A 14,055-nucleotide genomic window follows, 5' to 3' on the forward strand; every position below is an offset into this window, starting at 1 on the left:
AACATGTGTTTTGGATTTTTTTTCGTCTTTTGATTGAATTGCAATACCCTTACATGCTCTCCAGCATTCTTCATTTTCTCTGTGCTTGCTTTATAGCTCTCCCCCACTGCAATATACTCATCCTACAACATCCCTTATGCCCCCCAGTCTTTATGCCCCCCACCTCATTGCCTTAGTTTCATCAGCTTTCTCTGCAGTTCTCTACATCCCATACTGCAATACCCTCAGGTTCCCCTACAACCTTTCCTCTTGCTCCTCTCTTTTCCCACTGGTATCCTTGTCTCTCTCCCACAGCCTTTACCTATGTTTTCTGGCCTGCCAGCTGGGCTTGTTCAAAGCTATGTGGGTGCAGATTTGCTGGCCAGTTGCTGCCTCTTGCCCGCCAGGCGTGGCAAAACAGCTACCTGTCATTCTGCTGCTGGGTCAACAAATGGCACTGAGCAGGGCTAAGTGAGGCTCCTATAGGAATGCTCAATCTTTGTACCCTGAGCAGAAATTATGTTGTTTCTGTGAGATACCAGAGGAGGGCACTTCAGACCTTTCACTTTAAAGGAAATTACAGTGCTTGATTTAAAAAATCTGTTCTTCGTGGCTGCAAAATCTTGATTCTTAACTTTCATTGCCGATTTTGAAATATTAAAACTTAAGGCTAATTTTGCCTTCATTTATGCCTGAACATCCTAAAGAACTTCATCACTGATCAATCTCAAGGGTAAAACTGAATTGTTGAATTATTAGGCATCAGGTTTCTCAGTAGAAGTAAGAGACAAGGCAAAAACGATGTAACTGGTATAGGCAGCAAAATATTCTGCAGTCAAAATATGAATTAGAGAAAGTAACTCACTAGCTGGCGATCTTTGGAAATAATTAGTGATACAATATCCCGAGCCTTCTGTTGCAGATCTTCTATCTGCATTCTCATTTTCCTGTGTTCCCATTCCAGCTGAAATATCCCTTTAGAGAAGTCTTTATATTCCACCATGCTAGCAATTTTTTTTTCTGCTTGAGCCTGAAAAAAATAGATTAATCTTAATTAACTGACTTTACATATTATGGAATTATTATTTGCAACAAGATAGGCAAGTTTCCAAAGTTATAATTTTAGGAAGGAAAACACGCTCTTTTTTTCTTTAGGAAGGAAAACACTTTATTTCCAGACTTTGCTCCAGATGGTTATCTTTTGTGGAATTTTGTACCCTTTTATGCTCTGTGGCACAGCCTTGGATCATAAAGGGAGATGAAAGTTAGAACTGTGCTCTCCCTGCATCTTTCTATAAGAATGTGAAGGCATTTTAGCACTATAAAATATAAGCTTGCTCTGTATAAAGTATTTTGGAGTTGCTACTGAAGGCTTTGTGTAGTAGCAGTAAGAAGCTATTTTTGTACAGCCAGAACACCTAAAAAAAGAATGTTTAATGAAAGTATCATAGAATCACAGAATCATAGAATCCCAGGTTGGAAAGGACCTCAAGGATCATCTGCTCAAATTTTTATTGGCAAACAGAGTCTAGACAAGATGGCCCAGCACCCTCTCTAGCTGAATCTTAAAAGTATCCAATATCGGGAAATTCACCATTTCCCTGAGGAGATTATTCCAAAGGCTGATTGTTCGTATTGTGAAAAATTTTTCCTCTAGCATCCGACCGGAATCTCCCCAGGAGTAACTTGCTCCCACTATCTCTTGTCTTTCCCATGTGATACCTATTAAAAGGAAGTCTCCATCTTCTTTGTAGACACCCTTTAAATACTAGACCAAGCTGATGAGGTCTCCCCTGAGCCTTCTTTTCTTCAGGCTGAACAAACGCAGGTCTCTCAGCCTTTCCTCATTCAGCAGGCTTCCCAGTCCTTTGATCATCTTTGTGGCCCTTCTCTGGACCCTCTCCAGCCTGTCCACATCATTTTTGTATAGCAGTGACCAAAACTGAATGCGGTATTCCAGGGGTGGCTTGACAGGAGCTGGGCAGAGTGGTCTAATGACTTCTTTATCTCCGCTGGTGATACCCTTGTTAATGTAACCCAGCATCCTGCTGTCTTTCTTCACTGCAGCAGCGCACTGTTCACTCATCTTGAGTTTGTTGTCCACCAGGACCCCCAGGTTCTTTTCCACACAGCTGCTCTCCAGCCAGATGGGTCCCAGCCTGTGCTGCACTCTTGGATTGTGTTTTCTCAGGTGCAAGACATTACACTTGTCCTTGTTGAACTTCATAAGGTTCTTGCTAGCCCACTCTGCCAGCCTGTCCAGGATGGCTCTCCCTTCCAAAGTGTCCACTTCCAGTTTAGTATCATCGGCAAACTTGGCCAGGGGACACTTGATCCCATCTTTCAGATCACTTATGAAGATATTAAACAGTGTTGGGTCCAATAGCGATCCCCAGGGATCCCCACAGGTCACCAGTTTCAAAAGTACGAAAAACTATTTTAAGTATGATCACCAATTTCACCTTACATAGAAAAGTGTATTAATTTTTGAAATCTTAATGTAAGCTACTTTTCAGATGCTACTTAGCATGACTACAAGTTTGGCTTGAGGGAATTTTTGGACTTGTGCCCAAGATATTAGCATTTTCTATTTACAATGTGTGTGTGAGTGATGGCATGTCTAAAGGCTGTTGCTGTTTCATTGATCTGAATTGTATTGATCAAACATCAAGAAAGCAGTCTGTATTGCAATCTTTACATCATGATAAGAGACATTAAAAAATTCTTAATAGCTTCTAGATTACAATTGAGCCTACTGGTGTGTAGTAATGAATTGAAAGTAGATGTTTCTGGAGAAAAAGCAGAGCCCCTGAAGGACAATCCATTTGTTCAAAAAGCTTAAATTTCCTTTGGATAATGTAAATTACCATGATATTGCGATTCAGTTCTTCAATAACGCTCTTACTAATGAGAATGGCATCACTGTATTCTGGGATCTCTGTGTTTTCCAATTCTACTTGTCCTTGTTTTAGCAAAAACTGGATAGTCAAATTCAACTGAAGTTTCATCTTCTCCTCTTGCAGCCTAAAATGGCAGAAAATAAAAATAAGGCCTAGTGCTTTCAACAGGTATATATAAATCCTCCCATGATTCTCAAAATGTTTATATTTATTGCTGGTAAGTGGTATGTTCATCTAGGGGTTACTGTTTGACAGCCTGGTGTCTATTTTCTCCCAAAGTGACTACAGAATTTGCATCTCATTTCTACATATGAAGTTTTCAATCACTGGATTCAGTTTAACATACTCTAGCAGATGTTGTGAGAGAAAGTGTTGTTACTGAACAGAAATCTTAACAGTTGAAAAGGAAATGGAGGAGACTTCCAGCCAGCACCCATTTTCTTGTTCCTGAATGACAATGAATCTGAAAATTATGTCATGGAAACACTGCAGATCTAAGCAGGTCAGTGAAATCGGGTGTCATGTAGCACATTGCAATTGGATCACTGTATCTTAGGCCTACATGAGTGAAATTTAACTGAGCTAACTAGCACATATATGGCCTTGAAGGCTTTGGGGATTTACTTTCTGATGTAGTGTTTAGGAAGTCAGTTTGCATTGAAGACCATGGTGCCATCCTTACTGATGTTGTTACCTAAGAAGGTAGATTAAGAGTGGTGTGGCTTGCTCTCATGTGCTGTAATTACACCTCATTTCAGAAATATTCTAGGTCTCAGATAGTCCTAGATAAAAGAGTGTTAGAGGACACGGCTGTGTAATTCTGTAGCTTTTGGTTCTGGTTTGGTGGAGTATTAAGTTGTAGTTGAACATAGGAAAAGAAACAAAATTACCAAGTTAGTTCTTGGAAAATGTTTTCTATTTCTGAATCAATTTTGTCACTGTCATCTACTCTTCTCTGGAGAAAGGCCTGCATCTCTGCCAGAGTCTGGGACTTCCATTTCACCTAAGCAAGAAACACCATGACATTCTGAACTTTTTCAACTTGTATGTCAGGGCAAGCCTCTTCAAGTACAGAGAAGACAAGTTCTTAAGAAGATATATATATGTATAAATATGCAGCCTGCTATTTTGAGAATCCCAGTAGAGCACATGAGATACAGAGGTTATAATCCTTACACTCTGCTCAGAAAAGTATTTATTCATTTATGCATGGTTTATTCACATGAAGGGAAATAATATTTCTTTTTCTCTTAGTAAAATTTCATTATCTCTGGATATTTATGCTTTTAAATTAGAACTTTCCAGCTACACCCAGCTGTACTTTTTAAATTAGAACTTTTCCAGCAACACAGAATTGGGAATGCATTGGTGCAAATGTAGGTAAGCTAATGGGAGAGAATTACTCCAACAGACCATAGAAGTCAAATACCTTAACAGTATTTTGGTATAGATGGAGAAAAGGAAAATGATCTTTTTTAAAAAATGAAGCCATATCAGGATTACAATCATTTCTGATCAAGTCTGTCCACATTAATATGCTGATTTTTCCTGTGAAGGAGAACTAAAACTTCTGTGTCCAGAAGGAACTTTCATACTCAAATGTAGCTTAGGTATCCTGCAGTGTTATTTCACTACCACTTGAGCGCCAAAAAAGTTCAAGACCTGGAAATATCAAGTAGAGTACTGGCAAAATAAAGAATTTTACATACCCGCTCCTCACTCTCCATTTTATTTCGTCTAGCTAGACAAAAATTTTCCCATATAGACAGATCTAAGCCATCAGGCATGTGCTCAGGACTATCCAGTTCATCCATGGCTTTCATTAAAAGGGTAAGTGCATCTTCGTTATCTTCAGCTGAGCCCAAACACTTCCCATAGGGGTTAGCTGTGTCAAGGACAGTTTCTTCCACTGGAGTCCTAGTGCACACACAGAGTACATACAGATTTTAATTTTCTCTTGTGTAAAAAAAGCTCACAAACAACTAAGAACATTTCATACTCCCAATCTCTTACAAAGAGCAAATAGGTAATACTACACCTTACACAAAGTAAGAATATATGTTTTTGAGACCTGATGATTACTTAGATTGCATTTAAAATAGATTGTGTGAGGAGAATAAGGCAATGCAAAATAGCAGCTGTTAGTATGATAGGAAATCAACGATTGTTAGCTAGCCAATAAAAAGCAGGCAGTCTGATTATCAGAATAATTGAGGCTATTGAAATACATAGCATTCTCATTCTTGGCTCACAAAAAGTTATAATATTTAAACAGATGTAATGAAGGGGGATCTTACTTTGGTCGCTGCCTGTAAAGTCGGAGAAGTTCCTCAAGGAAATTGGCAGGTATGTCAGCAAACTCCCTTGCAAAACTAGATTCCACATTCTAGGAGGGAAACAGAAACTTTTCTTGTTACCACAATGTTATTTTTAAAAAGAGCATCCACCTGCCCATATCTTAGAAATATAGAACATGGTGCTCCTCCAAGTACTCCCAAGTATCACAGAAATCTGGACTATTTTATAAATTCTGTGCACATATTCTCCTTTACAGCTTAATTTCAGTGATCAGCACATTGACCAGAACTCATCCCATGCTTACAGGGAAGTATGTTCTCAGTATCAAGACACAGCATTAACTTTTTAACTTCTGAACCTCATTGTGTTTGTCGAGTCTCACCTTCTCTTGAACTACGGCATTTTCATAGACGTCTATGTAAGCCTCAATTTTACTTTTTGTCGTCTGGATTGTTCTTGCACTCTTGACCTGTAGCAAAAGCAAAAGATTTCAGGAATGAAACTCAGCCAGCAGAAGCACTGAATGGTCATTCATATACACTGATGAAGCTGACACTTTCTTATTTCTAGACAAAACCTTTTGAGCTATCTTTGCAATCAATTTAACGCCTTCTTCAGAGGGTTACTTGTAGATACTACTAAAAAGTGAGCAGGTGAGAAATTAAACTACTCCAGTGCTTAAGAAAGTAAGAATTTTGTGGAGAAAATATCTTATGCAAATGCTTATAGATCTTCTTTTTATATTTCAGAATGTGTGTTGCTACTTGTTTACACTTGCATAGAGATTTCCTTTTCCTTTCATGTCATCACAGGTAAGACCAGTCAAAAATTACCAGTAAAGCATTCTTCATTTTAGAGTGCAGTTTTCCTGTTGTCATGACACAGTTCTGCTACATGTCAGGATACTAAGCTCATCTGTTTCATTGAGGCTGTTCAATGCTTATATTCTGCTGGGGAGTCCATTTTGATGTGTTTGACAGTTTGCATGGACCAAAAGTTATACCAATGAGAACGTTTAAAAAATGAAGGAGAACAAAAAAGACGTATTTTGAAAACGCATGCTGGTATACACTTGGCCTCAGATACTTTTAAAAGTAGTTCAGCCTATACTTTGGAACCTCTCCCTGTAGCTCACATACGAATGGCTCCTTGCAGCTCCACATACAGAGGTCTGCACAGGTCGAGTAGATCTGACATGGGGAAACATTAGTATACGTGTGTATGTATCTATATACCTATGTATCTATATATCTATATATATATATTAGTATAGTCCACAGGAATGTGGACTCAGTAACAGGTCCATGAAGACAAATGGGCAAATGGGCTATATTGTCCCAAGCACCAGAACCAACCTGCAGACTACCACCACTTAAATCACCTGAGTCACATAAGTATTGGCAGAGCACAGGAACTGGAACTGTCACTTAAAGTTATTACTGTGGGCAGTAAGCACTCGCACTGAAATCTAGATCTACTACTTGTACTCTCCAGTCTTTTTTTTATGTATAGTTTTACACGGATGGGTAAACTCTTCAGGAGGTTAAACTGGTCAATAAGGCTATAAACACTTTGTACTCCGTTGTATGTTCTGCTTCCATGGTCAGATACTCATACACAACCTCTCTCTATGCTTTGAACTGGCAAACAAGTCAGCATGGCCCTGGTCTACATTAGACACTAAGTGGAAAATGTGATGGCATTACACATTCTTTTGTGCACCTTCCTGTCATAAAAGCATCACAATTGGTGCTTCCAGTTTGTATACTAAAAAATATTGTATATAGAAAAGAAATAGCAGCATGCCCTTCTGAGTGTGTGGAGCTTTACCAAAGAACTCTAGATAAACCAAGATGAGTATCTATTCAAAACCATATGTATTTGTAATGGATGTCACTTGCACCAGTTGAAAAAAAAAATAAAGTGACTATAAATTGTCAGAAAATAATTTATAGCAAAATTTTGATTTGGAAAAAGCAGTCTTCACAAGAAAGTACATTTTAAATATTACTCTTTTCCTAAGAGCAGCATTTCAAAGGACAACTTACTTTTTCTTTCTCCTTCTTCATAAGGAAATTACGAAGTCCAGTTTCTCTGGTGCCCAACTCTTCATCCAACATTAGAGCATAAACAAGATTGACTATTTTAAGTTCTTCCTGTGAAATGATTGTAATAAAAAATAAATTAACATTCCTGCTGCACAGAGGCATAGGTGAAAAATGAACGTTCTCTGCAGTACCTGATAGATGACCATCTCTAATTTCACTTTCTTTTCAGAGAGTTTGCGCACAGTCTCATCAAAATTCTGTATTATTTCTTGTATAGAAGCTTCAAGCTTCTCAAATTCATCTTCCAGTGACTGGGAAAGGAAGGACAAAAGCAGCAATATTACATCTGAAGGAACAAATAAGCTCTGACATAGTATATCAGATGCTGGAGAACACCCAATTTGGAACTCTATCCTTCAGGCAAAAGGTTCCAAAAATTACTTGTTTGGAAGGAGAGTGCTGCCAGGCTACCAAGTTCTGTTGTTCAAATACCACTTTGAAGGACAAATATAACTATTATTTTTGTATGGAATCAGCAAATCTGGGCATGGAACCTGAAAAGAACCCTCATTTTCAGGCTGCTAGTACATTTGTGAAGTTCCCTTTTGTCAAGTATCACAGGTTTTGGCACATCTTAATTGGTGTAAGTAGAGATTGACTTATATTACTGTCTAAGCTAGGAGTTATTTAATATGCCACATGATCTTTGTTTTTCATTTATTCTTTATTCATTTATTTATTAGTATTCATTTTTAGAAGTAGCTCCTGAGAAAGATCAGAAGCTTTGGTCATGAGCACTGTGAACAAACCCATGACTTTTCTCCTTTTAATTTACCATTCTGTAATTTTCTTTTTCTTCATTCAGCTTCTTGACTTTTTTCTTATAGTCTATAAATTTTTTCTTTTCTTCATCAGTCCAAACATGCTCAGGTTTGGATATAAAAGCAGGTGGAGAAATATCCTGGAAACATTAGAGACAAAAATGCTTCAAAAGCAATATAAGGTCTCCATCAGCATACTAACAAACTCTACGACATGTCAAATTTAATGAAAGATATGTCTTAGTGGTAAGTAAGGTAGAAGCCTTAACTCTAAATAACATATATGTTACTGTAATGGTAATACTAGATTATATACCTTCAGTATTCCACTGTGATAGGGACAGGTGTTGATGGGTAAATCATATGCAGGCACTAGAATCTTGTGGTCTTTTTTGAGTCCAGTGTATGGTCTCTTATGGAGTCTATCTAGGCATAATGCAATTCTACAATTCTCTGACTTTCTTCCATCACTTAGGTTGGAAATATTTGCTAGTTGTATTTCACATTTCTTTAAAAGCCCACAAGCTACCCAAACGATATGGCAGAAACACAGCTCACCATTTTCAAGATGTCTTCCTTTTTGACTTCTAGCACTCCACCCATCATGTCATCAAGAGCACGCAGTCTGTCATTCTCCTGGGAATAACCACAAAAAGTATTTTAGGCTAAAAAAGGAAGTAGAGTAATTGGAAGTTTTGGGAATGATAATAGGATAGTGCACTTCTACAACACCCATACAGTTATTCTGTGTGTCACTGGTAGTTTAATGCTCTTCATTGATGCATGTGAAATATGCTAAAAGTCTCAGAGTGTTTTCTGGTGGTCAGATGTTCATATACCAAATAACTTACTGCAACTGCCATTCTGGCAGGTTTGGAAAGAATACAAAGGCATAGACTACTCCTGGGAAGATGGCAGGCTAGGATGAAGGAAGTTGTAGTGCCACTGTCTTACTGTGCATCTTTTCTGGAGGCCACAACCATCTTAGGCTTTTCACAGATGTATTTTAAAGCCAGAGGAAAGCATTATGATCTTTTAGTCTGATCCCTGAAGAACAGAGGTTGCTCAGCCAGCAAACACCTATCAAGCACAAAGCTCTTGAATGAGCAATAGCATGCATTTAGAAATATATCTAGTTCCCAGTCACCTGATATGGTATTTTTAATTGCCACTAAGCACATTAAAAATTGCAAGCCTAACACTAAATCTTTTCTTCCCCCAGGTGGTCTATGTAGTAAAGGATTATGTGATTGTAAAAGATAATAAGAGGAAAAAGGCATACATCTTCATTACCTTACATTTGAAATTTATTTTTCCATACTACTTTACTGGAATATTCTAGTGCAGCATTAATAAAATAAGCTTAACCAGAGACAAAGGGCTATTCAGTAAAAGGATACTACTTAAAGTACCGTAGCAGCAAGTTGTCTTTCCATTTCAAGCCTAGCCAGCATTTCTGCTTTCTCTCTCTCTTCTTGAGTCAAGTATTTTTCAGCTTTAATCTGAAGGAAGAAAATGATATTTATGTCAAGGTTCTTTTCTCCAAACATGATCACATGTGGACTAAGAACACTTGTAAAGGTGGGCATCCTGGTTTCAGCTTTTTTCTTCCTAGTAGCTGGTACAGTGCTGTGTTTTGCATTTGCAGTGAGAATGATGTTCATAACACACCAATGTTTAGTTGCTGCTGAGCAGTGCTTACACGAAGCCAAGGACTTTCAGCTTCTCATGCTGCCTGCCAGTGAGGAGGCTGGGCAGGCACAAGAAGCTGGGAGGGGACACAGCCAGGACAGCTGAACCAAACTGGCCAAAGGGATATTCCATACATATGGTGTCATGCTCAGCATATAAACTAGGGAGAAAGTTGGCCAAAGCTTGGGAACGGGCTGAGCATTGTCTGCTTGGTGGTGAGCAATTGTTTTTCATTTGCATCACTTTTTTTCTGGTGTTTTATTCCTCTATTTTCCTTTTCATTACAATTTAGTGTTATTGCTGTTGTTATTATTACTATTATTATAATTTATTTTATTTCAATTATTAAACTGTTCTTATTTCAGCCTATGAGTTTTCTCCTTTTTATTTTTCCCCATCCCACCAGGGAGTGAGCAAGCAGCTGTGTGGTGCTTAGTTGCCAGCTGAGATTGGACCACTACAATGGTGTCATACTAATCCTTAATGCTTTTTGTTTCTCTGCTCTGTGATGATATTCCTCATGAAGAAAATTGTTCTTTTAAACAGCTCCAAAAGCAACATTTAAAAATGCTAAAATACGAACTACTGTTATTTTTGTTGAAATGAATTGTGTTTTGTGCATACCTTTTCTGACAGCAGAATATCACAGACTGGTGGGAGAGCAGAAAGAAGTGAGGAAAGTCTGATCAAAAGAGCAGTGAGATCAGCTAAATATATTATTTAAGAAATATGGTGTTTCTTTATAAATTATCCATTTAATTTAGAAGTACAATACTAAGTATCCTTTAGTACCTAAATACTTAGTTTGAAATGACTTAGTTTCAAAATGGTGCTCGGAGAAAACAGAGAAACCCTTATCTATGGAAGTAATCCCTGTGAGCCTGGTTTGAATCTCATTGTCCAGAACAGGGGAAATTTCTACCTAACCTATGGGCAATTAAAAGCTTTTAATAGCAATAAAGTAAGATTGTATACATTTATTCATTTCAGATTGACTTATGAAGAGTTTTCTCCCTAAAAAGGAAAGGGAGGCAAAAGACTCAAAAAGATGATTTTAAGTTCACAGGCACCTCTGTAATGACACAATGTCTGGAAATGAGAGGAGTTAGAGAACTGTATTTGAGTGGGTGAAAGAGAAGGATTGATTTTTCAGACACCTCTGAATCCTGAACAGTGAGTGCTCGCTCTGGCATCTCATCATCTGTAAGGGCTGGCTCCCACACTTCCACTTGGAGTTCAAGCTGTGCCAAGATTTCATGGATCCTCAGATTTCTTTCTTTCACTCGTGCTATGTCCTGCTCCTTTTGTCGTGCAACTTCATCAAATTCCTTATTAAAAGCAGTTTTCAAGTTGTAAATGATGTCCTGAAATACCAAAAAAGGAAACAGCAATGCTGCACAGGTCACACCCATCCACGATTACACATAATCCCTTAAGCCATCAGAATCATATATATGTATTTGTATGTGTGACGGAGGATAAACTGGTAAAGCCCTTTGGTGAATATCCTAAGGGCCAAGTTCAATCTATTTGTTAAACAGATGTGAGCAGATTATCTGGTTTTGGTTTTTTTTCTATTTCTCCTAGAAAATCTTGTTCCTTTTTTTCTGTGTATTTACCATTTGACAAGGATTCTGAATTAAACATACTGCAGCCAAAACTAGATATCCAACCATACCCTGGGCTGCATCAAAAGGAGCGTGACCAGCAGGTCGAAGGAGGTGATCCTGCCCCTCTACTCTGCTCTTGTGAGACCTCAACTGGAGTATTGTGTGCAGTTCTGGTGTCCTCAGCATAAAAAGGACATGGAACTGTTGGAACAAGTCCAGAGGAGGCCACGAGGATGATCAGGGGACTGGAGCACCTCCTGTATGAAGACAGGCTGAGGAAGTTGGGGCTGTTCAGCCTGGAGAAGAGAAGGCTGCGTGGAGACCTCATAGCAGCCTTCCAGCGTCTGAAGGGGGCCTATAAGGATGCTGGGGGTGGACTCTTCATTAGGGACTGTAGTGATAGGTCAAGGGACAGTGGGTTAAAACTGAAACAGGGGAAGTTTAGATTGGATATAAGGAGGAAATTCTTTCCTGTTAGGGTGGTGAGACACTGGAATCGGTTGCACAGGGAGGTTGTGAGTGCTCCATCCCTGGCAGTGTTCAAGGCCAGGTTGGATGAAGCCTTGTGTGGGATGGTTTAGTGTGAGGTGTCCCTGCCTATGGCAGGGGGGTTGGAACTAGATGATCTTGAGGTCCTTTCCAACCTTAACTATTCTACGATTCTTTGATTCTAGATAAAAAATTCAGCTGCCTTATATTTACTGGTTTTTGCACTCATCAGCTGAAAGAAGAAGGAGCTTCAAAGAAAAAAACATGTGACCTATAAATGTATAGATTGTAAATCACAGGTGCAGGGAGGCAGAGTTAAGGACATGCCTGATTTCTGAGTGATGCAACCTGCAGTTTCAATACGCATTCATGTGCTTTTCTGTCTGACATATGTAAGTAAAATATGCCCATTAAGTAAACAAACATTGGAAGCTAATATTTAAAAACACCTGAGACCTTAAAATGTTTTTAACAAGTATATATTCTTAGTGGATAAATTCTTCCTTTAGTTAATTGATCTCAACACAGCAAAGTAGAATATTAAGAGAGCAAACCATGTGTCTCTCCTACTGTGTCAATTTACTAAAATGAAATATGAAAAGGGTTTCAGTTCTATTTAAACTTCAATTTTGGAGATGTTTCGCTGCTTGCAATTTGCATTATAATAAATATTTGTGTCCATGTTGGACATATTTCATTTATTTCCAATATAATAATACGTTAGGATGCAGTAAGGCAGGCTGGCAGGTAAGGTACAATGCTGCTGGGAGAATAAAGGTTGTGCTCAATGTCTATTCAGCCATATAGCTATCAGCAAGCTCGCTGTGTTGGCCAGGAACACTGAAGAGCTATTTACACTTGGATATATAATACAAGTCTTTAAAGCCATACAGTAGAAAGAACTTGTTACATCCAAGCTCACATCTAAAAGTGCTCCTTGTGCTTCTTCCCATTTACTTTAAACACTAGCTTATCTACTAGATTTTATGTATTAAAACGCGTAATTATTGAGCTCTGCTACCACTTACAGCCTTAAAGAACTCTGAGGAGGCAATGCTTTATGATAGTTTAACCACTTATAACCTTGTAGATCATCATTGTAAGAAGCCTATTCTGTAGCATGTTTACTACTTAATAAACTGTCTGGGGTAAGAAAAGTAAAGAGAGTCTGCTAGTAATGAATAATAAATAACAGGAACATTAAAGACCCCAAATAAAGGGATGGTTAAGACTGCAGAGAAAGGAAATGTGTGAGGATCCAGCTGATCTTTCATTCGGTAGCAAATAATAGGGAAGCGGTCATGTTTTCACAGGGCATGCTGAGATGTACAAGCTGGCTTTGGCTATACAAACACTTCAAGCACAGTGGGCAAATGCAGATACCCTCAAATTGAATAACCATTTCCATTAAAATGGTTTTCTTCCAGACATGAGCTGGCAAATCCACATGTTGCTCTACTGCATCATGTGCATTTATCAGCTTTCATCTCAGTCACTCAGAGACCTACGTGACTCTCCATTGTATAGCTGTCAGTATGCTCAAAATCTAACAGTGGCTGTGACTGCTGTGAGAACCAAGACAGTGTCACTGCAGTAATACAAATTTAAGAAGACCTCACCTTCAGTAATACTATCTGGTTGACTTTCTGCTCCCTGGTGTGCAAGTCCCATTGGCTGTATAGGATAGATGTGTCTCCACCGTACTGAGAGCTCAGACTTCCAATCAGGCAGCAAGATGCACTATCATCAGCCATTACTTCTGCCTTCTCTCCTTCTTCCTTAGATAATACAAGGAAGATAATACTCAGTCTCAGGACTTTTCTTCTGAATATAAATATCACAAAGATGGTAACTTAATTTTGTACATGATCCAGTGGCAAAGGGATGGACAAAAAAAATCTAGAGCTTATATTCTGGTGACATGGTCTAATGTGAGCTGACCCTTCCCATGGCAGGAGGGTTGGAACCAGGTGATCTTAAGGTCCTTTCCAACCCTAACTATTCTATCATTCTATGGTTCTGCAATTAAGCTCAGAGAACAAAATAATACAAGTTGAAAGGTTAATATCTAGAATATTTGGTCCACTTGTATGTTCTCCAGTAAAAGGAAGACATAGGCATACTGGAGCAAATCCAGTGATATGCCACTAATGCAATTAAGGCTTTGAAGCATCTAACATGTGAGGACAGGTTGAGAGAGCTGGAATTGTTTAATCTC

General features: G+C 38.5%; 1 protein-coding gene across 4 annotated transcripts in view; it reads right to left on the bottom strand.

Moving 5' to 3' along the window:
- The window catches only part of CFAP43 (cilia and flagella associated protein 43), a 52,605-nt gene that overhangs the window by 7,353 nt on the left and 31,197 nt on the right, over positions 1 to 14,055 (bottom strand). For 3 of the 4 annotated variants that reach the window (XM_065672194.1, XM_065672195.1, XM_065672193.1), the window contains exons 24-36: positions 13,457 to 13,615; positions 10,896 to 11,102; positions 9,459 to 9,548; positions 8,605 to 8,682; positions 8,061 to 8,186; positions 7,417 to 7,536; positions 7,226 to 7,333; positions 5,560 to 5,646; positions 5,177 to 5,265; positions 4,589 to 4,796; positions 3,770 to 3,882; positions 2,847 to 3,003; positions 845 to 1,009 (exon numbers count right to left, since the gene is read on the bottom strand). In XM_065672194.1, coding sequence (XP_065528266.1) covers positions 845 to 1,009; positions 2,847 to 3,003; positions 3,770 to 3,882; positions 4,589 to 4,796; positions 5,177 to 5,265; positions 5,560 to 5,646; positions 7,226 to 7,333; positions 7,417 to 7,536; positions 8,061 to 8,186; positions 8,605 to 8,682; positions 9,459 to 9,548; positions 10,896 to 11,102; positions 13,457 to 13,615 — 1,707 coding nt within the window. Of the gene's footprint in view, positions 1 to 844; positions 1,010 to 2,846; positions 3,004 to 3,769; positions 3,883 to 4,588; positions 4,797 to 5,176; positions 5,266 to 5,559; positions 5,647 to 7,225; positions 7,334 to 7,416; positions 7,537 to 8,060; positions 8,187 to 8,604; positions 8,683 to 9,458; positions 9,549 to 10,895; positions 11,103 to 13,456; positions 13,616 to 14,055 lie in introns of those variants that run through there. The other variant, XR_010610957.1, reaches the window with a different exon arrangement.

Source organism: Lathamus discolor, chromosome 3 (genome assembly GCF_037157495.1).
Source record: "Lathamus discolor isolate bLatDis1 chromosome 3, bLatDis1.hap1, whole genome shotgun sequence".
Taxonomy (NCBI): domain Eukaryota; kingdom Metazoa; phylum Chordata; class Aves; order Psittaciformes; family Psittacidae; genus Lathamus; species Lathamus discolor.